We start from the raw sequence: 24,010 nt of genomic DNA on the forward strand, positions 1-24,010 counted from the left end.
CTATGGGTGGAATGGTTGAAGAGCGGGTCTGGTGTAAGCGGTAGAGTCTTATCGCCTGTGACTGAAAAGTCCCGGGTTTGAGTTGCGGTCTCCTCGCATTGCACAGGTGAGGATAAAGCTTGCTACTAACATCCTTCCGTAGACCCCGTATAGAGCGGGAGCTCTCTGCACTTGGTACTTATGGGTGAAATGGTCTATTATTATATTATGGACACAACCACTTGGATGTCGTTATGTCATCCATGATTCTTGTCATTTGAGTCTTCGTTTGGAATTGCTAATCTATTCTGACGAGTGGGGGACAGCTCTCTCTCATGCTAAAGTGTGTTTGCACTTTGAGCCTGCAATTCCGATGGAAGTGAATGGAAATTTTGTATGGAAGGTGTGAATGGGTACCACTGCAAATTGCTGAAACTGCCGGTATTCTCCTTGGAAATGCATTCCGCCTCTGCAGTTCAACTTTCATGTTTGTAGCATTTTGGATTCCTGGTTAAAAGAGTGGAAACCCACACGGCCCTGTATCTGATGCTATTACTAGTATTTATTTGTCAAAAATTCATTTAGGGTCTGGACTGATTCACTAGGCTGGTACCAAAAACATATTATGAGCATATATGCAGTGTGATCCAGTTTCAGATTGCACGTTCGGTAATCCAAATAACAGGATTATGTTTTGACTTAATAATCCGTAAAAATCAGGATAGCAGCATGTTCTTGGTTTTTTTTTTGGCCCCTAAAGATTGCAAAATCTGCTGTAGTGCACTGTTTAGTTTTCTTTTTTTAGCAATGCAACTGTTAGTTCAGTACTCATCATGTTTTTGTTCCTGCGGCCCGGCCCATGTCACCGGTCAGTTAACTTCCTTCCCCTTCCAAGGCCCAGCCCACACTCTATCCTAAAACGGTCGGCGCCGAAGTGGGCGTGGCCCCGGATTAACCGCTGCCCGCTGCGTAAATCGCAAGCAGAGCACACGGAGGCAGTCCGCTTGAAAGCTAAGCTAAACTGCTCTCGCACGAGCAGTATTAAGGTGGTGTTTGGTTTATCTCCTAAACTTTAGTTGCTGTCTCATCGGATGTTTGACACATGCATAGAGTATTAAATATAGACTATTTATGAAATTAAATATGAGACTATTTTGCGAGACGATTTTTTAAGCTGAATTAGGTCATGATTTGACAGCGTGGTGCTACAGTAAACATATGCTAATGATAGGTTAATTAGGCTTAATAAATTTGTTTCGTGGATTACTGACGAATTCTGTAATTTTTTTTTATTAATATCAAAACGCACCATGTGATAACTCCGTATGACACATTCCAACTTTAGTCCCTAAACCTAAACACCCTCTGATCCCTTGTGCAGCTCAACACGAGAAAGGAGGTTGCGTTGCCACTATAAATTATAGGAGTTCTTTGAATGCCATTCAAATTTTCAACTTCCCTTCAGTGCCATTGTATGAAATTTGTGTTTCCCTTACTGCCATTTCTGTTAAATTCTGTCAAGTTATACTCAATGACAACAGGACCCCACAACTTCTCTGTTATGCGATCGCTTCATCGGAAAAAAATAGAAACATTGGGCGACCGGGCAAAGCTTGCGGCTGCTTAGGCAAGGCTCGCGGCGCCGGGCACGCGGCTGCCCCGGTGAGCTCGCGGCTTGCTGGGGATCTTGCAACCGCCTGGGCGCGCGTGGCGGCTGAGGCCGGGGCGCCGGGCTCGTAGTCGCCGGTGAGGCAAGAAGTGCAGGTGCGCGGGGTCGTCCGAGCTCGCCGGCCTCCACGACGATATTGCTAGAGCGTGCGAAGGGGGAGGACGAGGGGAGGCGTCTTCGGCGGCATGCGCAAGCAGCTGGGCAAGATCAGGGAGCCACCGGGGTGCTCGTGACCGCTAGGGGCCAGGCTGCTCACGGCCGCCAGGGCAAGGCACTCGGCTGGCCGGTGCCTCAAGAAGCGCACATGTGCTGATGTTCACAGAAACGCACCTGCTTCTTTCATACGGATCCGCATGAGTTGGAGGCAAAGTCGATGGCAACGATAGTTGAGAAGAGATGGTCGCTGACCGAGCCCGTGCTCGCAGAGTCGTGAGTGGGCATGCCTTCTTCCTGATTCTGCTTAGCTATTTCCCTTTCTTTCCCATGTAAAAGCGTACAAGTTTTTGTAGAGAATACGTAATAATTTCATTAACCGGATAGTCCAGTATTCATAGAGTACAGCAAGGAAGAAACTAACTAAAGATTGCATCCGGTGGCTTCTTTCCTTGAGAGCTAATCCATTTGCCATTCTGGTGCCATTGACGAACGAGTGCACCTGTCGGCAGACCGCAGACGCGAGTCGGCGATGCCAGGATGTGCGCGCGGCTGCACCGCACCTAGCAAGCGTGTGCGGACGACGGAGGGGAGACGCGCGCCGCCTGGGCCTCTGCCTGTTCAGTCGTCCTGCGCGCGTTCTCGACCTATTCGCCCTCCTGTGCGGGTGTGCGTCAGCCGCCCTGCCCCTCCCGCATGCATGCGCGTCCGCCCCGTTCGCTTGGTGGTGCGAGACAAAAATTCTATTAATTAGCGAAAGAAAAATACTATTGATTGGTAAAAAAATACTGTTTATAAGATAAAGAAGCCCAAACGAAGGGTGGGGCCGCTGGTGAGCGAGGACCATGAGGCCATGACGGTGTCGACGAATCTCGCAGCGCGGTCAGTGTCGACGTGGTTGAGGCGTAGCCGCGGAGCTGAGGGCTGAGGCAGAACAACAGCTAACAAGGCCGGAGCGATGAAGCAGCACATTTGCCTCGGCGAGTGCCAACTTAACAGAAAAGTTAACCGATTTTAACGGCAATGGCAATCGAGGAATTGCAAACTTAGTGCTCGTTTAGTTTCCAAAAAATTTCTTAAAAAGTGCTATAGTAGCTATTACATCGAATCTTGCGATACGTGCATGGAGCATTAAATGTAGATGAAAAAAACTAATTGCACAATTTTGTTAGAAATTACGAGATGAACGTTTTGAGCCTAATTAGTCCATTGATTGAACAATAATTGCCAAATAAAAACAAAAATGCTACCATAGCCAAATTCCTAAAATTCGCGAACTAAACATAGCCTTAGAACAGTAGCAGTTAACAATTTCAATGGCATTAAGGGAATGCTTATAAATTTCAGTGGCAACGAAGGAATTGACTCGAGGAGAAAAACGCGAACCGACTAGCCCCTCTGCTTCTTCTCTGTTTCTCCTCCCCTGATTGCTCTCGATCTGCCAGGGCGCGGCGCTATGGCCGACAAGGCGGCGTCCCCGGAGAAGAAGTCGTGGGCCGACGTCGAGGAAGAGGAGGAGGCCAAGGCCAAGGCGGCCGCGGAAGCGGAAGCGGCTGCGGCGGCGTCCTCTTCCTCCACCACTGAGCCGACGGTGGAGGAGCAGGCCAAGCAGATCGAGGCTCTCTCTCTCGCCCCGGCGGTGGAGGACGCCGCAGGCGAAGAGGGTCCGCCCCTCCTCGATGACTCCGATGACTCGCAAATCCAAGCCGTACGCTCCCGTTCTCCTCCCCACTTCCGCCAGCGCCGACGCTAGCCCTAGCCAGTCTCGCTTGCCTCGGGCTGCTGATTGATTGATGTGATTTCGATTTGGCTTCGCTCCAGGTGACTTCGGGTGGCACGGTGTACGAGTCGGCCACCACGTTCGAGGATCTGAAGCTGTCTCCCGAGCTGCTCAAGGGGCTGCACGACGAGATGGGGTTCAGCCGCCCAAGCAAGATCCAGGCGATCACCCTGCCCATGATCCTCACGCCGCCCTACAAGGACCTCGTCGCGCAGGCGCACAACGGCTCTGGAAAGACCACCTGTTTCGTCCTCGGCATGCTCAGCCGCGTCGACCCGCAACGCAAGATACCCCAGGCTATCTGCATTTGCCCCACTAGGGAGCTCGCGCAGCAGGTCATAACTTAAGACTCACCGTTCTTGTACTATGCTATCGTATCATATGGGTGGAGATGGCGTTATCCCTGGTTATTATTGGATGAAGCTCTGTTGTTAATGGTGCTGAGTTTGCTTCATTCAACTGTGCAGAATAAGGCAGTTCTCATGAGGATGGGCAAGTTTACTGGCATTACATGTGCCTGTGCAATCCCGCCAGCTCAAAAAGACTATATGCCGATCTCTAAAATGGCTCCGATTACTGACCAGATTGTTATTGGCACATCTGGTACGCTCATCAAATGGATTACCCATAAGAAGCTGGCCACAAGGGATATCAAGATACTTGTGTTTGATGAGGCGGATCATATGCTTTCTGAGGTTTGTTTGATTTCAATTCTTGTCTTGTTATCATAACAATGCCTAGGGTTGTCAGTATTTGGAAGGGCACCTTACTGTTAGTCTCTTTTGGCATGGTATTTGAGTTACTATATGCTATAAGGAGCAATGCGTCAAGAAACTTGTTAAGCTTCTCTGACTACCCTTGGCAGTCACATTATAACCAACTGATTAAGTGATTATTAACTAGAGTAGACAAAAGCAATGCACGTGTATACAATGAATCACAACCGACTGATTAAGTGGTTATTAACCAGAGTAGAGGAACGTTATGCATTTTATATACTTTCCGCGATGTTATGCCTTTCCCAAACATCAAACAGATATTGTTGATGCACGCTCACAGTAGGGACGGGTTATTTTCATCATGTCTAGATGCAAACCATTAGTTGAATGTTAGTTAGCAACGCAGAGTAACGATTTGTTTTTTAAACCTTTACAGCTCCAAGTAATGCATAGCATATACTACATTGCTACCAAACAACTTTTGGTCTAGTAACATGCAGTACATTCTAGTTCCAAGTACACTGAGAAGGAGAAAAAGGATTTCTATTTCCTTATTGGTATAATGCCCGCAGGTCGAGTTTTTTCATTGCTAGAATGATTTTAGCCTTTCCAGCTTTTATATGTTCTCTAAATCGCAAACTGATGTCTATGTCTTCTACTTTATTTCTGGCATGATAATTCTTTTTATAACTGGAGTTCACAAATTGGTTCGTTGCTCATGACATCTTGCCCTTGATTGTCCATGGCCATGCAGCTTATTTTATCATTTAAGCTAGTCTTTGTAAATCCATGAGTTGTTTTCTTACAGTGGTGAATTCCTTGCAGGATGGCTTTAGGTGTGATTCTGAAAGGATCATGAGGGATATACAAAGAAGCGCTGGTGGTTGTCAGGTAATTTTCCTTTGCCTCTTTAACTTTTTTCTTATCACATGAAAAAGCTTGCTAAGAGGATATCCGGAAGATGTTGTGAGAAACAATCTTGATCTAGGGAACAACCTTTTTCCTAATGATGGAAACAAGGCTTATTATTTGAAAAATCTCATCCCTGAATTCAGTCCATTCACTGTAGGTGTGGAATCAACCAACGATGACATTAATTTCTTTTAAAAAACTGTGCATGCATTCGTCATTTGTTATGTTACTACTTACTGGATGTATCTTTGTTAGATACTTGGGTCTTATGTAATGTCTTATTGGCGGATTCCTATTGCTAAATTATGCATTCACTTCAGTTTTGAACTAGACCTATAATGGATGATAATCGGAGCTTCTCATAACTATTCGTATATCCTGCCTGGCCATACAGCGGCAATGTCTTGTTGACCTGATGTGTTTGTCGAACTATTTTTCATATTTTAATTCTATTTTTGCCAGGTGCTTCTCTTTTCTGCGACCTTCAATGAGAGGGTGAAGGATTTTGTTACAAAGGTCATTAGGGATGGAAATCAGATATTCGTGAAGAAGGAAGAGCTTACTTTGGAAAAAGTAAAGCAATACAAAGTTCAAGTCCCTGATGAATCAGCAAAAATAGAGGTTATAAGGGACAAGATATTTGAATTTGGACAGAAAGTTGGCCAGGTTATCATATTTGTTAGAACAAAGCAAAGTACTAAGAATGTTCACAATGCTTTGACGAGGGACGACTATGTGTGCTCCTCAATTCAAGGATCCCTTGACCAATCAGAGAGGGAAAAGATAATACAGGAATTCAAAGATGGCTACACCAAGGTTCTTATATCAACTGATGTTCTTGCTCGAGGTTTTGACCAAGCGCAGGTACTATTTGTGCGGCATTTTGCTTTACACTTCATGAAGTACAAATTTTTCACCTTCTAATTTTGTTGTTTTCGAGCATTTGCTTTACACTTTATGAAGTACAAAATTTTCACCTTCTAATTTTGTTGTTTTTGAAAGGTTAACCTGGTTATCAACTACGACATGCCAATCAAATTTGGTACAAGAGATGAACCTGATTATGAGGTGTACTTGCACAGAATTGGCAGAGCTGGGCGCTTTGGCCGGAAAGGTGAAATTTGGATCTATGGTTCCTTCTAGAATTGTATTACATGTTTAGTAGCACCGGTTTTGCATTAAATGAATAAGTCAGTGTCACAGGAAGCAACTAGGTATTGTGATCCACATTGTGGCAAATAATAGTGGTGGTATTATTAGGAATGAAATGAATTGGGGATCATGCTGTCAGAATATTGGATTGAACCTGTGCCCCCCATATTAGGTGACCATGCTGCTTTTATCAAGCATAGTGTGTTTGTAGCCTTGAGCTTGAATTTTCACCCGGATGCAAATCCCTTTGAATTCTTTTTTATAAAGTTTAATCAAGAAATTTAGATGTTTTTTATGATAAGATGGAAAAGGCCCTTTAATCTGTTTAATAAGAAAACAAATAACAAGACTTTTCTACTTGACTAGGTTTACTATTTTGTATAGTATATTAATGTTGCTAACTTGGAATTGTTGCTGGTGACAGGTGCTGTGTTCAACTTGTTGTGTGGTCCAACAGATAATGTTGTGATGAAGAAGATCGAGGACTATTTCCAGCACAGTGTACCTGAGGTGTGTAACTGAAACTTGTGCGTGCTTTTATCTTGTGCTCTTATGCCTAAACTTACTGTATACTTACTACTATGTTTGTTAATTTTAGGTTCGGAATTGGCAACATGAAGAAGATTTTGAGTCTGCTCTTAAGGATGCAGGTTTACTTTAAGTAACCACCGAAACTTGTGGTGAGCAGCGCTCTCCGGCTCAGGACAATTCACCAGTGATTTTTTGCTGAGCCTGCTGCACAACGTTATTGTGCTCTTCTGCTCATCCTCTTAGCAGCACCGATTTTCACCGGTGATTTTTTGCTGAGTCTGCTGCACAACGTTACTGTGCTCTTCTGCTTATCATGTTATCAGCACTGAGTGTTTTGCAGCAGAGTTTTGTGGATTATGTTAAAAGACTAGGACAATTATGGTGTTATGAGCTTATGAAACAGAGGGTTGTTAAAAGGTGTTTCTTTGCCAATCTGCTTGTAGCGCAGTTATGAGCATTACCATTTGAAACTGTAAATCTTGTTATTAAAGAGTTAACTGTCGAGATGCGTGCGTTACAATCTTTTTTACAGTGATTGTTTAAAGAAAATGTATCATCAATGTACACTTAAGATGAGTCTTGGATCAAATTTTGCTTTCGTTTCCTGTGCTCCATCCCGCGTCATGTGACAAGCGGTGGAGCCGGCTTAATGGCAGAAATGGCTCACACGGACACGCCGTCGGACACTGCTGGGCGGAGGCGGAGTTACCGTAGGCCGCCGCTCGTGCTAACGAGCTATGCCAGCCATAGCCATGGGACCGTCGCTCGCTCTGCCAGACAGGGTGAGGCATGGGAATGAGGAGGAGATTCAGTACAAGCTGCTTCCCACGGAGAGAATTATCTGTATTAATCTATCTCACTGGAGACCGGGGCCCATCAACATGTATACGATAATGTCCACATGGAGCTGCCATTCGATTCTGTAATTCCGTTCACCCAAAAGAAGAAGAAAAAGTTACAAGTTGTCATGCTCGATGACCTGTGCCGCCTTCCACTCCTCGCCGGGGTTGACGACGACGGGCACCAACATGGACGCCATCCCCGTGCACAGGAAGTAGTCCTTGCCGAACTTCTCGTACATGCCTCCCGGGCTGTACAGGTACATGTCGTCGAACCCCATCCTCACCAGCCTGAACCCGAGCCCGCTATACTGCAGATTCACGGCAGCAAACGTTGTGATTCAGTATCGCGAGAGAGGATGGATAATCTGCATGTTGAATTGTTGTTGATGATGATGAGGACCAGAGAAAGAACGTGTGCTCGATCGAACCTGATCGATGGTGGTGAACTTGGACGGCGCGGTGCTGTAGACGCGCTTCTTCCTCTCCTCCGGCGGCGCCGCGTACACCCGGCTCACCTTCTTCTTGAGCACGGTGTAGAGGTCCTCCTCGACGGTCCAGATGCCCTGGCGCGGCTCCTCGCCGCCGCCGCTGAACCAGCCGGGGTCCTCCCGCATCATGGCCTCCGCCGGGGACAGGAGGCTGAAGGCGGCGGCCGGCGGCGGCTGGGAGCAGTAGGGGCAGCCACGGAGGCCCTCCACGGCCGTGCCGCCTCGCTTGTCGAACTTGATGTGGCTCAGCACCGCGCCCGTCAGCTCCACCGGCTTGGTGCCCGTGTTCCGGACGATCACCGCCGTCGCCATGCTCACCCCGTACAGCGTCACCACGTACGAGATGTCCAGCTTACCCTTGGTGCACCCGAGCTCAACCTGCAGTTTCTTTCACGGTACTGCTTCGCGTAACTTTTTTTTCATCAGAGGAAAAGTACCAAAAGAAGAGAAAAATGCACCTGCACGGCGTCGTAGGAGTCGGAGTCGGCGTCCCTGACGGTCCATTCGGCGCCGTCGACCAGAGACCACTGGGCGGCGATGCCCGCGCCGGCGGACGAGGAGGACGACGCCTCGTTGAGGACGAGGCCGACGCCGCCCTTGCCCGCCACGGTGTACAGCACCTCCCGGCACCCGTCGTCCTTCCAGTACACCTTGGGTTTGTAGGACGTGACGAGGCCGTCGCCGAGGCGGAGGTGCAGCGAGCTGCCGTTCCGCACGCTGAGCTCCGCGGTGGGGGCCCCGCCGGCCGGGTCGGCCACGAAACGCAGACCCTTCCGCCCGAACGACTCCTCCAGTGACTGCGCGGTCGTCGCCGTCGCCGCCGCCGGGGCCGCGGAGGCGCGCAAGGCGGTGCTGGCCCGGCGCGCGCAGGACGGGAGGTGCAGCGGGAGCACGGAGGAGGTGGCCATTGGAGCGGGAGTGGGAGTCAGGAGAGTGTGATGAGGGGGATGGCAGAGGAGGATCAGAGCCCTCTCCAGACGCGGGGCGGCGTTCACCGCAGCCTCATATCCTGGAGCCTCCGGATAGATGACACTTTCAACTTTCTCCCTGTCGCCTCCTTCCTTCGTTCTCGCGCTTTTCCGTGCTCTTTTTCCCCCTCTTCGCTAGAGAGATGTTATTGTATTATACGCCAACGTAAAAAGAAATTGTTATATTTCGCGTGCATCAATTTTAGACGAATCTTATACAATAATTCAAAAGATAACTCTTTAGGAGACATTTTTAGAGAGATAGTTCAGTGTATGGAGGCGCGGAAAAGGTCCTAGGGAGTAGGGACCCATACTCGCGAGACAGTCGTCTCCGGCCTTTGCCTAGGACCCCACTTATTCTTCTCCGGTGAGTTCGCCCGATGGTAAGGAATAGGGGACCCTTCTCTCATTTACAGCAGTTTTTTTTTTATCTAGTTTACTTTGGTTTAGTTCAAACAATTCTACTAACGAAATCATATAATTTTTGGTTGGATGTTTGTTATCTATGGTGACTTTGGTGATGACCACGTTGAGGTCGTCATCGCAAGCATCAATTTCATCGCAGGAGTTAATCTGTGGACATTATCTATAAGGAAAGAGGTGCTCCGAATCATCGGCCTCACCGTCGATGGTGACAAAGCAGAAATCAGACATCCAACTATGACGAATAAGGTTAGAGGTGTTGAATCTGATACCTATGTTGTTCATAATGATTTAACTATCAATGCTATTTCATCGCTTTTGATGTGTTTTGAACGGGTTCCGAAACATTGGATCTTGCAAAAAATCGAATGTTCTAGGGTCGACCATATGACTTTGGCATAAGGACTGTACTTTGGTTTCGGTGTTCAACAAAACTTTGCTAATTTGAAACATGTCTACATCAAGGAAATTTGGTGGGAAAGAAGACGATAGGAGAATTTAGATACATTGTATCGGTTTTATTTTATATTTTTTTCATGTGTAATTTGAAATGTACCGTGTGAAGTTTTAATATATTCCCCCCTTCACTTAAAAAAACTCTCAAGAGATATTTCATAATGTTTTATAGTTTTTTTTTTGACAACATAATTTTTTATACTTAAACAATGACAAAATTATCTATCATCTAAACAACGATTAAAAAAATCAGATACCTCATATAAGAAAAGTGAGAGGAAAAAAAAAGATGTGGCCGTGTGTCACAGCTCACAAGTGTACAGCTTAAGAATGTGGAAGCACAGCAGATATTTGCAAAGTGTGCTTCTTTCGGGATAGGCTATTTATATGATATTATCAGGTAATTATATAAAAATGTTAGGATGGCCGAGTGGTCTAAGGCGCCAGACTCAAGTTCTGGTCCTCTAACGAGGGCGTGGGTTCAAATCCCACTTCTGACATAAAATTTAAATTTTTAGGTTTTTTTTTTTTGCATGAGACAAAAGTGTCACAACATAAAAACTTCTTTTTCTCCTTTTTTCTGTAGAGTTTTACAATGCTTTCACATTGCAAATTTTTGCATAGACAAAAGTGTCGCAACATAAAAAAAATGTTTTTCTTTTTTTTTTCCCTGGAGTTCTATAGTGCTTTAATATTGCAAAACTTTGTAGAGACAAATTGCATTTGAGACTAAAGTGTGACAACATAAAAACTACTAGGTTGCAATCCTTCCCTGCTCGCTGTGCGCAACCCTACATAAAAATTGGCTTTCTCGACAATCAAGTGTTCCTCTGGACAAGCCGGAGCGTTTGAGAAGGGGGGCACTTTTTGCGATTCAGCTCCTGATTTCCTATTGTTTACCAAAGTGTTCGGTAAGGCTTCTCTCGCTCCTCCACAGAAGTTGTTGCCGGAGCCAAAGCCGTCCTAAACAGACCCTACTTCTATTTACGGCTCCAAGAGGATAGCGTGGTGCGTTGATGGCGTGAAATTGAACACCCGTAGTACTGTAGTAGGCCAGAACTTCCCCAACCGGGTTCACCAGCCACAGGCCCATCCGTTCCAGTTTCCACCGTCGATGAAAAATCTCCCTCTCCTCCCTTTGCCCGGGGACAGCACAGGACATAGCACTTGATCATCAGTAACCTGCGCCTGCTACTAGTTGTAGCGCAAATGTGTTTCCTACATGGCACCTCTAACCGAGCTACAATTTGACACGCCCAAATTTCTGTCACCAAATTGATGGTCATGAATTTGGGCAACTTTACAGAGGTGATGAATTTGGACAACTTTAGAAAGGTGGCTAATGCAGAGTGGGAAGCCAAATTACGCAAAGCAGGCTACGGCAAAGAGCGGGCCTTTTTGCTTCGTCATCTTTGCAACAACTCCCTAGTCCCCACTAGCCCAATGCGGTGGTAGTCTAGTGGAGCACCGAACCGAATCCAGCAGCCGAGCGCCATCACCAGACGATGGACGACGGATAGAGAAGGGACAGTCCGCAATAATCAAACCTGGAATAGGAAGAAAAAAGAATAGAAAAACTCCAATCTAACCCACTTTCATTCAGATCCACTCAATATAACGACGAACAGAACAGGGTATACTCGACCCCGATGACGCAACACACACCAAGCCAGACGGCCTTCGCAAATCCTTTTGTCCAGCCACAGGTCTCTGGCATTCTGATACTACGGTAGAAACGAGTCTTCGGGCTATAAAAAAACTGAAACGGGAAACACAGCGAAAAGAGAAAATAGGGTAAACGCTAACTAGCCAACTGCTCTCCAGTAGCCATGAGATGGAGCAGCAACGCTCTTGGGGCCATGCTGCCAGTTCCACAGCCTGCCTTGGTTGGTCACCAGTTCCCTTGCACCGCGCGAGTCTTCAGGACATCCAACCTCGCTTGCGGCTAGCTATGGAGCATTGGTTGGGCGGTCGAGCTAACCGGTCTTGGCGACTCCGTTGGCGAGGACGGGTTTCTCTGTTGCTGTTTGGGCCACCTTTGCCGCATAGGAAACAGCAGGAGTGGTGGTGACTCCGTTGGCGACTAAGTTGGTGAGGACAGGTTTCTCTGCAGGAGCCTTCACCACCTTCACCTCTGCAGTGACACCGTTTGGTACATCAGACGGATTGGGCTTCCCGTTAGCAGCTTCCTGCTGTTGCTCACCGGTGACAGAAATGGGGGTCCTACTGTCCCAGACCTGCATGATTCAAGACAGTCAACCCGCAGGTATTAGACGGGCGTACCCAGTGCAGAGAGCTCCCGCTCTGTGCGGAGCCTGGGGAAGGGTGTTAGTGGCAAGCCTTACCCTCGCCTGTGCAATGCGAGGAGACCGCGACTCGAACCCGGGACCTTCCGGTCACAGGCGGTAAGACTCTACCGCTTGCACCAGGCCCGCCCTTCCGCAGGTATTAGACGGGCAAGGTGATGAAATCTGCAGTTGATGAATTAAGCCATGTATTTGGAATTTCAAACCTACCTGCTTTTGAACCTGCTGCTGTTTCGACCTCTTGTCCTGCATCAACTTCTGGCGGCTCTCATAGAAGGCAAAGTCATCCAGGATGGACGTCTTGCTGACATGATCCTTGAAGATCTTGAGCATCTGAAGGCCTTGTTCAAGGTGTATCTACATTATCGTCAAAAGGGTAAGTAAGGAGGCAAGACGGCAAATTTTGCAATTCAGGAAACTTGAAAAAAAAAACATGGACTATGCTTACCTCCTGAGTGTCACGGCTATTCGTGACAGGCTTGTTCTCATTGTTCTCTAGGATGATGTGCTTGAGAATATTGTTAGGCACGTCCTTGACAATGTGCCACTTAACAGAGAAGGAACCATTCCACTTGTCCTGTTGCCAATACTCCAGTCTCTTCTCAAAATCAACAGCACCAGTCATTTCAGCAACACCAACAAACTGACCACTTGTATTCACCTGAAATTTCATTGTGAATGGCATATCAGACAAAGAAAACTAACTTGACATTCATAATGAAATACCAAATGAGGAAAAGATCCTTACTGAGAAAAACAAGAATATAGGGCATGGAGAGCCCTTTGACTGAGCTTCTTGATAAGCAGCATCAAGCTTCTTGTTTCCATTGGTTGTGCTTGCCCACACATTGTATTTTACACTCTTGTGGATGTCATCCTCGCTATACGATTTAATGACAAAGAACTTTGCAGCATCGTACTGAACAGGGAAGCCATCTCTATTGAACTGTGCTCTATCAGGCACGGCACTATCATTCTTGCTTTCACCAGAAGGAAGACTCTGCCCTTTCACAGCAATAGTGACAGTATGACCGTACAATTTCTGGTTCTTGAAACGGCCAGATCTAGGACCTCTGTTTAACTCGATTGTTCCATCCTGACTCTCATTGCCATAACCATAGTATCCATTACGGACCCTAGGCCTGTACCTGTTATCCATACCAAGACCCCATCGACCATATATCCTGGAATCGTAACCGTTACTCCCGTAGGGAAGGCCAGTTTTTATTGAATTCCCATACTGGGTATACGGTCGGGAGCTAGGGTACATCCTATTGGGATAAGTAGGAGCTGCTGATGTAGTTGTAGGTCTTCTGTTCTGCATACCCTGCTTGAAGACAATACAGAGAGAAAAAAACATGAGTGAGCCTGGCAACAGATGTAATACACAGTCAAAGTATATCATCATAGTCAACTCAAATTAGAAGGCAAAACCTAAAAGTTTGTAAGCTGCTCAATCAGAAAGCACATATTTCTTGTATTGACAGGCCCAGTCTGCCCTTGAAGTGTTAAAACACAAATTGAATTCTACACAACATTATTATGCTTCCTATCGGGTTAAACTAAGAGCCATGAAAAAGCAATAACATTTATCCTATAGTGACTATTTATATCCTATAGTGACTGAAACAGTGGAGTCATTAGCCTCGAAGGGAACATGCATAAACAGAAGAAAAATACATAAATAACACAGCTGCATTTAATAAAAATATTATCAAGATAATTTCTCTGAACATACCATCTGCTGCGTGGTTGAGCTCTTGTTCTGATTTCTTGCTGAGGAACCATTACCACTGAATGTTGAGGATGGATAATGATTAGTTGTAGTTGTTCTTTGCTGTCCATTTGCATAAGCAGAGCCATCATACCATGCAAAGTGTGCCCCTGTGCTGTCATACCCATATGTCGTGTCCAGGTAACCAGCAGAAGGAACTCCACCTAGTAAGGGCGCCCTATAAGTTCCGTCAGGCGTCAGTGATGAATTTTGTTGGCTTGACGCAAGGGGTACAGTTACACTGTTACTGTGAGCGGTACCATTTGGAACACCGTTAGCGGTTGTCTTGGCAGGGTCTGCTTTAGCTGCTGGATTTTCAGGATTGTTAGAAGACTGTAGGTCACTTTGAGTGGTAGAAGGAACTGGTGTAGGAGGCTGAAAATACGCAGTTGGATACTGGTAATGCTGCGCACCAAACATTTGACCATCAACCGTTGGAACTGGGGAAGTAGCAGGAGAGTATGCCCCATAAGGAGCATACCCATATCCATAAATATCTCCATATACTGCCTGCAAAAGTCCAAAAGACCCATTGAAATGGTTAATCATGATGTTTCCAAGAGTAGCATAAATATGAGAGACACAACAGGTCCTGTTTGGATAGATGAAAAAACCCTTCCAATCCATAACACATTGGGAGGGATCGAGGGGGAAATTAGCTCATTTTCTGCTCCAGTCCAAATGGAATGGTAGCGATTAGGTCCAAACAACCTCACAAGACACAAGATGCAGAATTTCAATGACAAGATGATAGTGGCAGACAAGAAAAACAACCTTTGCAACATGAGGTAACAGTGCAGAGAGCATAAGGAAAAGGGGGGAACCAACCACAGCAGAAACTATACCCCAAAAAGAGGGTGAACAGCTTTCCACTTATTACATGTCCAACAATAGACTCGACAGTACAGGTATCAGTAGACAGTAGTAGCAAGTAATTTGACAATTCCAGCATTTCTACATTAAGGATAAGACATAGGATGCAAACAATCATGGGAAGCATCACATGACACATGAAGGATAAGATCTTATAGGACAACTTACTGGGGCAATCTCCACTCCATCTGAATTTAGATATCTCGGATAATCATCCCACTCGCTCATGGAACTTTCGTAACCTGCAAGACAAGGCAAGAACCAGACAATTCAGTTAGAAAATCACAGAACTCTCAGAGCAACAAATAATTCAAATTATGTTCTCATCAGACGCCACAAGGAAGACGAAAGCAGCAAACAGAGGGCTAAAATACTCGCACTAGCTACGACAAGATCACCATAAGCTCCTCACCTCCATAGTAATACGCTGGCAGATAGAACAGGTTGGGATCCATAAAGTCTTGAAGCACCGGCGTGATGGACCGCTCCGGCGGGATCCCCACGCTCAGCGGCTGGCTCGTCACAGCACCCTGCTGATTTAATAAACAGCACAAATAAGCGAACGAATCAGAATCGCAGATTATCAACACGGACAAGATGAGAACCCATGAGAGGAGCTTCTGCTTTTATCTCTACCTTCTTGGCAGCAGCAGGCTCTGTTGCATCCGTCGCCGCCGCCTTTGGCTGCGAATCCAGCGACAACTTCTGCAGCAGCTCCGTGGTTTCTTCGCACAACAGCAGACCAAAGAATTAAGGTGTAACAAGATTATTTCTATATCCCAGAGGTTGCAAGCTACTAAATCCTGACGAGCAGTAGCAATAGAACAATAACAAAAGCATGGAAAAATATGCTTTTTTATCCCCGGTAGCTTGCAAGCAACAGTGAAAACACGGTAGAAACATATGGATCTGTACAATTCAAGCAAACAAGGCAGCAAGGACAGACAAGAGCACTCGACACGGTACCGACCGGCGCAGCAGCCATGGGAAGACAAAACCTTTAACCCCCAACGAAGCAGCCAAGGCCAAACCTTTGACCCCAACGACGCAAACGAAACCCTCGTAAAGCCAAAACCTTTGATGCCCAGCAGCACAGAAATAAAGGATACGATCCGCGACAGGGACGGTGGCAGAAGCCGGAGCCGGAGCAGGAGGAGCAGCAGCCGGTGCCGGTGCCGGGGCGGCGGGCGCGGGAGCCGGGGGCGGCGCGACGGCGGCCATGGCGCGAGACGAGCGAGATCCCAACGAACGAAGGAGGCAGCGGCGAGATCCGAGAGCCCCCGACCGACCGACCGGCCCTTCTCCTCTCTTCCTCTCCTACGGATACGTAGGCAGGTAGCACGAGCTAAGCTCGGGATAAGGAGGGAGCGATAGGAGGCGGCGGCGGCGGTGGGTGAAGGGTGGGGGGAGGGAGGCGAGCCGCCACCAGAGGAGCAGCGCGGCGGCTAGCGGTAGCGGGGATAGTAGTACACTACTGGTACAGGGCTGTGAAGGGGAAAAGGGGAGGTTTTGGGTGGGGTGCGGGGGTCATATAGCAGGCAGCAGGTGCCGGCGGCTACCGCCTGGCTGCACTGCACCCGGATACGAGGGGGAGTCCGGCAGCCGCACGGCTCTCTCGGCCGCCTGCCTGCTCGGCGTCCGCTTTGGATTCCCCTCCCCGCGCCGCTCCATTTTTTTTTCTCTAAATAAAAATAAACTAATTTCGTCATGCTCCCTGCACTGCTCTACTCCTCTGCTGGTGGATTAGTTTATAGTGGGTAATCGTGATCGCGAGTGCTAGGTTTCAAAGCGTCAGATCAGATCCTTTCCTTAGCCCGGTGGGTTTGGAGCCAGGCAGCCAGCCGACTAGCTGTTAGTATTTGGCTTATAAGCCCAACGGATATTATTTTTCTCTCACATTAAACAGTATTTTTGTCTCACATCAAACCAGTCAACCGTACTTTTAGCTATGGCTTATAAGCCAAACCGACTTCAACAGTACTTTTAGCCATGGCTTATAAGTCAAACCGGCTCAAACGAACCGACATAGGAAAGTGACTCGTCACGCTCCGGCTGTCTCAATCTTGTGCCTAACCTGGCGTTTAGCACAGGCCTTGTTTCATTTTGTCTACCGGAGTATATTCTTTTCCGTTTTTTTTTACAAACCGTGTATAGTAAGGGTTACGTGTCCATGCCTATTTTTGGTGACAATCTGTCGCTAGTGGTGTACAGTGCACAGTTGTGGTGGCGAAGGGTGATTATAAACACTGTTGGCTGTAAGTCCTGTTTCAAACCAAAAGCGAAGAGGCTGCCAGCCAATAATTGAGCTCATCCATGTTGGTTGGCAACAGTAAATCGTGTGATGTAGCGGCCAGTTGCCGCACGCGAGGCTGCCAGCCAATAATTGCGTGAGTCGTCGCCAGACCAGCCAGACCGTCGCTAGCGTTTCTGGAGTCTAGATGGCAAACGCTCCAGCAGTTTCGCAGCGAACGGTATCGAAAAGGAGGGGAAGAAAAAACCCAAAGCAACAGACAGCCTGTTCGTTTAGCTGTGACTTGTATACTAAATTTTTAGCTGGAACGGTATTTTTTTCTCACATAAACCAATCAACAGTACTTTTTCACGAACCAACGATGATACGAACCAGTCAACCCTGAGAGCAGGCGAGCAGCGCACCGGACTGGACGGCTGCGGCTCGTCCACAGTGCGGCCAGCGTGACGCGCGCGGGCCGCCACGCACCGAGCCCAGCCGCCCAACAAGTGCCTTGGCCGTGAGCCGCCGGCGCCCACGGCCTCTCCTTTTCTCAGGGCGGCAGCTGCCCTGCCGGCTTCTTTTTTTGTTTTGGGGACGTTCTTTTTTTCCCACTAGTTTTCTCCGTGCGTTTCCTCGCAGGCGCATGGAGAAACCAAGTGAGGATAGACAAGGTCTCGCACGTGCAGCGCTTGCCCCGCTTGTCCTCTGCCTGCTTATCCCTACCGGGCGCAGGCGGGACGAACGGGATCGCATCGTACGTGACGCAACCCCACAGCCCAGAGGAAAATCTGTTCTCTTTTTTTCTTGAACGGTAAGGAAATTTTGTTTAGATCGACAGAGCAGAACGGCAAAAAAGAAAGAAAGAAATGGCGTCCCTGATGAACGAAATCTGAATTGGTTGGATCTGGCCCGGCCGATCGCGCGATTCCGCGGGCGATTTCCCTTTCGCCTGCGTGAGATTCCGGCGCCGGGAGGGGACACGTCGCTGCGGCTCCGCGGCCGGGTCCGCCGTCCGCGTCCCCGGCAGAAAATCGGATCGCGGAACGGAGTGATACACGTGGGTTTTCCTGTGAGGACCGCGATGGTTTCCATCCAATTCCAAGCGGACAAACGATCTCGTCTTGCATTGCAGGTGAGCCGATCGCGATGCCTACGTACGTACGTAGCTAGGGAGCGATAAGCCTGGGCAAAATACCCGATACCCATTATCCATACCCGAATTACCCGAACCCGGACCCGAATTACCCGAACCCAAGGTACCCGATCCTAAATTTGGATAGCGATTTTGATTACCCGAAATTAGTTTGGGTAATATCCCCCGGTACCCGAACTACCCAAAGATTTGTTTTTGTCTTTGTATTTATCATGTGTTGTTAGCTGAACCATTTAACTTATCACTTTATTAGAATATAATTCTCTCTATTTGAATGAGTGACTGTAATATATTATTCTCTACAAATTGCTATTGAAATTCTATACAAATTGCTGCTGAAATTATGTATATATCGCTACTGAAATTTAGTGTAGTTTGTTGTTTTCTGTAAATTTGGGTATATCGGGTAATACCCGAACCCGAATTATCGGGTACCCGAATTTGCGGGTAGTGTTTTCTCGGGGGTAATATCGGGCAGCAATTTTCATTACCCGAATTTTGAATTACCCGAATTACCCGACCCGAAAAAATCGGGTAACCCGAACGCCCAGGCTTAGGGAGCTAGACGCGCTACGAGTTTGTATTCTCCAGCTCCTGGGGTAACCCAATGTTAATTTTGTGAATATTGAAAAAGTTGCTGCACAAATATTTCAATATCTCTCCAACCAATAATCATACAAAAGATAGGGTCCACACGTGTGTAGAAAAAAAATGGGGCAAAAAACGATGGTTGAGATGGTCCTTTGCTGTTAGGGTTGATAAACACTCTTTTATTTGAGAGAAGGCTAGGTAAATATCTATGACGAACTGACGACAAAATAAGTGAGAGGCATTAGCATAGTGTCCGAGTAAGAAAAAGGTACAATAACCCTTAGAGCATGGTTGGCATAGTTCCCGCTCAAATGCTCCTTCGAAGGAAGCCGGAGCCCTGAGGAGAAGCCACAAATTGCAGTTTATCCTCGAGATCTCAAAACGGCTTCGGCTCGTATACTATTCACTAGAAAACAACTCATTCACCTAAAGTGTTTTTGGTACCGCTCCTTCGTCTCCTCCGTAGAAGTTAAAAGTGTTCGCCTGAACTACAATCCATCGGGCTGCAGTTGTATGCACAGTGCCATGCGAGAGAGATTATACCCCCAACCACTGCGGCTGCAACGTTGTGTGAGTGCAGCCGAACACTCCTGCTGCTGATGGAGTTAGAGTTATACCAAACAAGCTCTTAGAGCGACTGCAATTCCTAATCTGCAGGAATTATAGATTTTGGTGAAAAAATACCTTAAGGGTTTCTTGGGTTGGATCTCCAAATGTAGACATCTTCTATTCTAATTTTTTTCGCTAACTAAAGATGGAGAGAGAGAATGACTTTCTAGAGGACATACAAGATATAGAAAAATTGTTCGAGAATATAGAGATATATAAAAAAGATTTTTATTCAAACGATTCTCTAAAACATTTAGAGGGTCAATTTTAAAAAGACTCTTGGAGATCTCTTAATATGATAGTTTTTTAGATAGAGAGAGAGGTATTAAGGCCCTATTTGGATTTCAACATATTATGATAGCTAACTTCTAGGAGCTAGCTAGGAATCCAAGGAATTCAACTTTTAGCTGGCTCCTACAATCCAGGAGGTTTGAGATTTCACAGTCGAGCAAGCCGAGGAACTCAAGTTTTTTTCAGCTTCTAGATTCAACTTGACAATTATGCCCTTCAAATTGACACAGCTGCAGAAGAAATCAAAGAACAAGGACAACACGGTTATTTTACATTGGAAAAGCAACCAATTATAGCTTTTGCAATATGTGGATCGAAACAACCTACTAACATAGCTTTTATAATCCAACTTCTAGCAATCTAGCTTTTAAAGTTCAGCTTCTACAATCTCATATCCATACAAGGTCTAAGAGGACGGTTGGAGATGCTATGGGTGTGTTTGGTTGCGTTTCTCTAGGCTTCAGCTAGCCTGTCCAAAGTCAATGCAACCTAGCAGTATTTGGTTGTCATGTGCTAGCTAAGCCTGGATAAGTTAGTTTTTATTTGGTTGCTTGTATTATTTGGTACTGTCACCTCTTCCCTAGAACGGTGACCTTACCTCCATCACCTCACCGATTCCGGTTAGTCGGAGTGAGCCCGTGGCTTCTTGGTAGGGGCGGAGCCAGGATTTAGATATAGGGGGGCCGGACGCTCACTAAGTATCGACAAAAATTATATAGTGCCCTCGCTAGATCTTGATGTCGGTTTAAAAATTTGTAGAATTTGATGTTAGTTTAAAAAACTATAATAAATCGTCTTTAATCTCTTCATCTGAAAAATGCTACTCCCTCCATCCTAGAATATATAGTGCACTATAAATTTCAAAATTTGTACTGAAATGTAATGCATTTTACATATTGTCAAGGCTTAGATTTGACAAAGTTGATTAAAACAGGATACCATAATTTGAGAAAAAAACATCTTAATTGGGGATCCTTATTGAGTTAAATCTATGAGTTTGTGCCATTTAAGGATTTCCTTAAGTTGTCTTAATTCTTTTGGAATGCACTATATTACATTACATGACGGAGGAAGTAAATATCTAAATTGAAGATAAGAATTGAAGGGACATTCTTCGTAGATCAACAATGCACATCACATATTTATTTTATTTAACCACTTAACATTAGATAATCAAGAGATGCGTTTGAGAAAAGCAATCTAAAATTAGTTAGTAAAGCTTGTTTATTTTATAATCTCTAGTGATTAGTGAGAAATACTAAAAATAGTAGTGAAAACTATGCAACGTTAGGAGGGGGGCATGTCTCCACCCCTGCTTCTTGGCCACGTGAGCCCACGGGATCCATCTGCCGACAGAAGGATCAGATCCGATCGATGCAGTGCAAATAAAAGCGTAGTATGGCACGGCGCTGGCGAGGATCAGATCCTGATCCAGCTGTGGCTGATTTTCGACTGATTCAATAATATTTTATGAGAGAATAAATTAAAACAAACTAAAATAAGCTTAGACAAGCCTGAACAAGTGCGTCCGTCGGTACCCACACCCACCAAATCAAAGGGTGGGGGGCCTACTAGAATACTCCTACTATACAATACATATCATGTATAATAAAGAAATTATATTAGAATTACTAGCAAATATGCTTGTGCGTTGCAACGGGAGAAAAAAATTATTAAACATTCATGCAAAACGATAACGTGAATGGTACGTATCTATTTTATGCTTTTATAATTTATTTTATGATGACTGTCACATCCATAATATAAGTTAATGCTGACAATAAATAATAATGTCCTATTAAACCTGTATCGAATTAAAATACACCTTGACATATTTTTTCTTCCATTATAAAGCGTATAATTATTTAGATATAAATATACCATAACTTTACTTTTTCATACTACCCATGTGTTTCTCTGATTCAATATTGACCTTTGTGGCTTTTTGACGCATCATATCAACCTCCGTAACTTTTTTTCAATGTGTCAAGGATTGGTCTGTCTGTCAATGATTACGACGAGAGACCTCTCTTAATTTTTCACACGACATCCCTCATTAGAAATTACATAAATACATTTGTTTAGATTTCATTAGACAATAATCTACCCAAGATTCTAGTTCATAAAATAATTAGGTGTACCATTGACTAATTCATATTTAATAAAAATAAGTTTTATTTATAATCAAAACTACATCATATGGTGTAAATCTATCTTCTCAAAACTTAATGCACAAACAAACATTGCTAAAAAGTAGGTGTTATGTACTGGGGCTTGTCTTAGGCAGGAACCGGATAGTGGAAAGTTAGTTAAGGTTTCGGGAACACCGACGACGAGGACATCTTCCTCGTGCTCCTCGGCCACCTCCGCGTATTCCGGGTTTGCTTCTAACACGTTCTCGGTCATCGCCAAACCTATATGCATGCAACATATGAAGAGATGATTTGATGCAAATATAGGCGAAGCATAACTTAACAAGATTCATAACATCTATGGATAAATCATATTTTCATGAAGCTAACAAAACTGGTTGGGCATTTTCTGATTTTTCTATAATTTTTTTTTTTGAATTTTGCAAAATCTTTGTTTTTATAGAAAAAGGGAAAAGGAAAGAAAATGAAAAAGGCTTGTATGGACTTGGTCCATCCCACAACGAAGCCGACCCAACACGAAGGATTCGGCCTAGGTCAAAAAAAAAAACTCACCAGGAGAGGCTCACTTGATTCTGGATATTTTATATCAGGAACCCCAATATATTTTTAAAACTATTAATGTCCTCACATATTTTCTTTCTCTCTGGCATCTTTACATCTGAAACCCTGAATTTCTTTCTATTCTCTTCTCCGCTCCTGATCTTGGTCGGTTAAGGCAAATAGATGGGCATATAGATGGGCATACTGAGGCTGAGCATGAGACCGAGATAGATTTGGGGTTGGACAAAAAATAAGTGACACAAAAAAAAAAACCTACGGCGAAAATTTTCTCTCTTTATTACCATGTGTATAATTCAGCCGTTGCCCTTTTGCTATGGATGTATCATGCAGTATCAGCACGGCTTTAGAAAAGTGGCGAAGGGGGAAGGATGCGCACACATCACCGCTCGTCTAGTGCTACCTCGCAGGGAGTCAGCGTCAGAGTGGTCGTTCCTGACAAGGACTAGAGATTCATATTCCTCCATCTCGATGGATGATTCATGATTGGATCTGGTATGCTGTATCCATCCTACCCGTTTTGGGCGTAGTCTATCCGCTGCTGGAAATTGCCCCCAATTACAAGGCTTTTTATAGTCAATTTAACATGATCTTACCTAACACTACTAGTAGTACTGTTCTAGCAGTGGTGAGTAGGAGTGTGTTCCGTGCTGAAAACACTCTGAAAGTTGCACTCGGCCTGACGCAGTACTGTGATCAGGTTGCTCACGGCTTGGCCATGGGCTTTGCCGTGCCTTGCACAAATTCCCTTCCTCCTGGCGTCCCCAAACTGAGGTCTCACAAGGAGCACAAATCCCAATCGATGCCCCCAAACCTCCTTTTTTATACAATTTAGTATTTTTTTTAAATATTCACATTTACTCCCTGAACGACGTAAACCAAACTTTGGATCTTTTTCTCGACGCCATGACTTATGGCGCCGAGGCAACACGTCTCGGCGTCATAGGTCATGACGCTAAGGTTGAAGGTCTAAAATGATGTGGCTAACGATATGGTGCTGACGTGGCCACAGCTCAACGCCACGATTCCCGCCGTCGAGCTCGACGCCGTAAGTCATGGCGGCGAGCTAGCAGCCGGTGCATGGTGACCTATGTGCCAGTGAAGCCACCAGCTGCTGCACGCGCCCCAACAGAGAGCAGAGAGAACTGTTGCTGCACGCGTAGCCACGGGAGAGAGGCAGAGAGACCAGACGCCCAGCTGCTGCACGCGCCACAGGGAGAGTAGAGAAGACCAGCACGGGAGTGGGGAGTGCATGCACGGGCGTCAGAATCTAGATGGAATGGTGGTAAACGTAACTCCTTTTAATTAAGAAAGAATTATCAGATCACCATAGTTATTAAGGCGGTGTTTACCACGTCAGCGCCACATTGCCGGCCATGTCATTCCGAACCTCCTAT

At 45.8% G+C, this 24,010-nt stretch overlaps 3 protein-coding genes and 1 non-coding gene across 7 annotated transcripts; 2 read left to right on the forward strand and 2 right to left on the reverse strand.

The window, feature by feature from the left end:
* The first annotated feature begins 3,179 nt into the window (after positions 1 to 3,179).
* Positions 3,180 to 7,471, forward strand: LOC136552324 (DEAD-box ATP-dependent RNA helicase 38-like). The gene is made up of 8 exons (XM_066543866.1): positions 3,180 to 3,509; positions 3,623 to 3,916; positions 4,049 to 4,276; positions 5,126 to 5,191; positions 5,675 to 6,076; positions 6,215 to 6,326; positions 6,789 to 6,874; positions 6,963 to 7,471. The coding sequence occupies exons 1-8, from the start codon at positions 3,258 to 3,260 to the stop codon at positions 7,023 to 7,025; spliced, it is 1,503 nt and encodes a 500-aa protein (XP_066399963.1). The 5' UTR covers positions 3,180 to 3,257; the 3' UTR covers positions 7,026 to 7,471.
* A 231-nt stretch (positions 7,472 to 7,702) lies between these two features.
* Positions 7,703 to 9,318, reverse strand: LOC136552333 (photosynthetic NDH subunit of subcomplex B 2, chloroplastic-like). Its single transcript, XM_066543875.1, has 3 exons — positions 8,684 to 9,318; positions 8,166 to 8,603; positions 7,703 to 8,045 (listed from the first exon to the last, which is right to left on the reverse strand). The coding sequence occupies exons 1-3, from the start codon at positions 9,131 to 9,133 to the stop codon at positions 7,851 to 7,853; spliced, it is 1,083 nt and encodes a 360-aa protein (XP_066399972.1). The 5' UTR covers positions 9,134 to 9,318; the 3' UTR covers positions 7,703 to 7,850.
* A 1,170-nt stretch (positions 9,319 to 10,488) lies between these two features.
* Positions 10,489 to 10,572, forward strand: TRNAL-CAA (transfer RNA leucine (anticodon CAA)). The gene has a single exon. It is a non-coding gene; the product is annotated as a tRNA-Leu (tRNA).
* A 1,069-nt stretch (positions 10,573 to 11,641) lies between these two features.
* On the reverse strand, positions 11,642 to 16,662 carry LOC136552343 (YTH domain-containing protein ECT4-like). Of its 4 annotated transcripts, none has more exons than XM_066543898.1 (9): positions 16,135 to 16,662; positions 15,662 to 15,750; positions 15,438 to 15,555; positions 15,194 to 15,267; positions 14,117 to 14,662; positions 13,127 to 13,708; positions 12,827 to 13,039; positions 12,589 to 12,735; positions 11,642 to 12,309 (listed from the first exon to the last, which is right to left on the reverse strand). In XM_066543898.1, exons 1-9 carry the CDS (start codon positions 16,244 to 16,246, stop codon positions 12,049 to 12,051), a joined length of 2,142 nt encoding a protein of 713 aa, XP_066399995.1. In that variant the 5' UTR covers positions 16,247 to 16,662; the 3' UTR covers positions 11,642 to 12,048. The 4 variants fall into 4 exon arrangements, with proteins under 4 accessions (XP_066399995.1, XP_066399982.1, XP_066400003.1 ...); XM_066543885.1 differs by having other exon boundaries at positions 15,438 to 15,558; positions 16,135 to 16,661; XM_066543906.1 differs by having other exon boundaries at positions 13,127 to 13,705; positions 16,135 to 16,656.
* Positions 16,663 to 24,010: the final 7,348 nt, after the last annotated feature.

The sequence above is a fragment of the Miscanthus floridulus genome, chromosome 1, assembly GCF_019320115.1.
Source record: "Miscanthus floridulus cultivar M001 chromosome 1, ASM1932011v1, whole genome shotgun sequence".
NCBI classification, from domain to species: domain Eukaryota; kingdom Viridiplantae; phylum Streptophyta; class Magnoliopsida; order Poales; family Poaceae; genus Miscanthus; species Miscanthus floridulus.

Coding starts and splice junctions, on each gene's coding strand:
- LOC136552333 (XM_066543875.1), bottom strand. CDS start 9,133: ATGGCCACCTCCTCCGTGCTCCCGCTGCACCTCCCGTCCTGCGCGCGC. Junction 8,604..8,683: donor ACTCCTACGACGCCGTGCAG/GTGCATTTTTCT, acceptor AAGAAACTGCAG/GTTGAGCTCGGGTGCACCAA. Junction 8,046..8,165: donor AGTTCACCACCATCGATCAG/GTTCGATCGAGC, acceptor GTGAATCTGCAG/TATAGCGGGCTCGGGTTCAG.
- LOC136552324 (XM_066543866.1), top strand. CDS start 3,258: ATGGCCGACAAGGCGGCGTCCCCGGAGAAGAAGTCGTGGGCCGACGTC. Junction 5,192..5,674: donor GAAGCGCTGGTGGTTGTCAG/GTAATTTTCCTT, acceptor TATTTTTGCCAG/GTGCTTCTCTTTTCTGCGAC. Junction 6,327..6,788: donor TGGGCGCTTTGGCCGGAAAG/GTGAAATTTGGA, acceptor TGCTGGTGACAG/GTGCTGTGTTCAACTTGTTG.
- LOC136552343 (XM_066543885.1), bottom strand. CDS start 16,246: ATGGCCGCCGTCGCGCCGCCCCCGGCTCCCGCGCCCGCCGCCCCGGCA. Junction 15,751..16,134: donor CACCGTCCCTGTCGCGGATC/GTATCCTTTATT, acceptor TGTTGTGCGAAG/AAACCACGGAGCTGCTGCAG. Junction 13,709..14,116: donor GCTCAACCACGCAGCAGATG/GTATGTTCAGAG, acceptor ATTGTCTTCAAG/CAGGGTATGCAGAACAGAAG.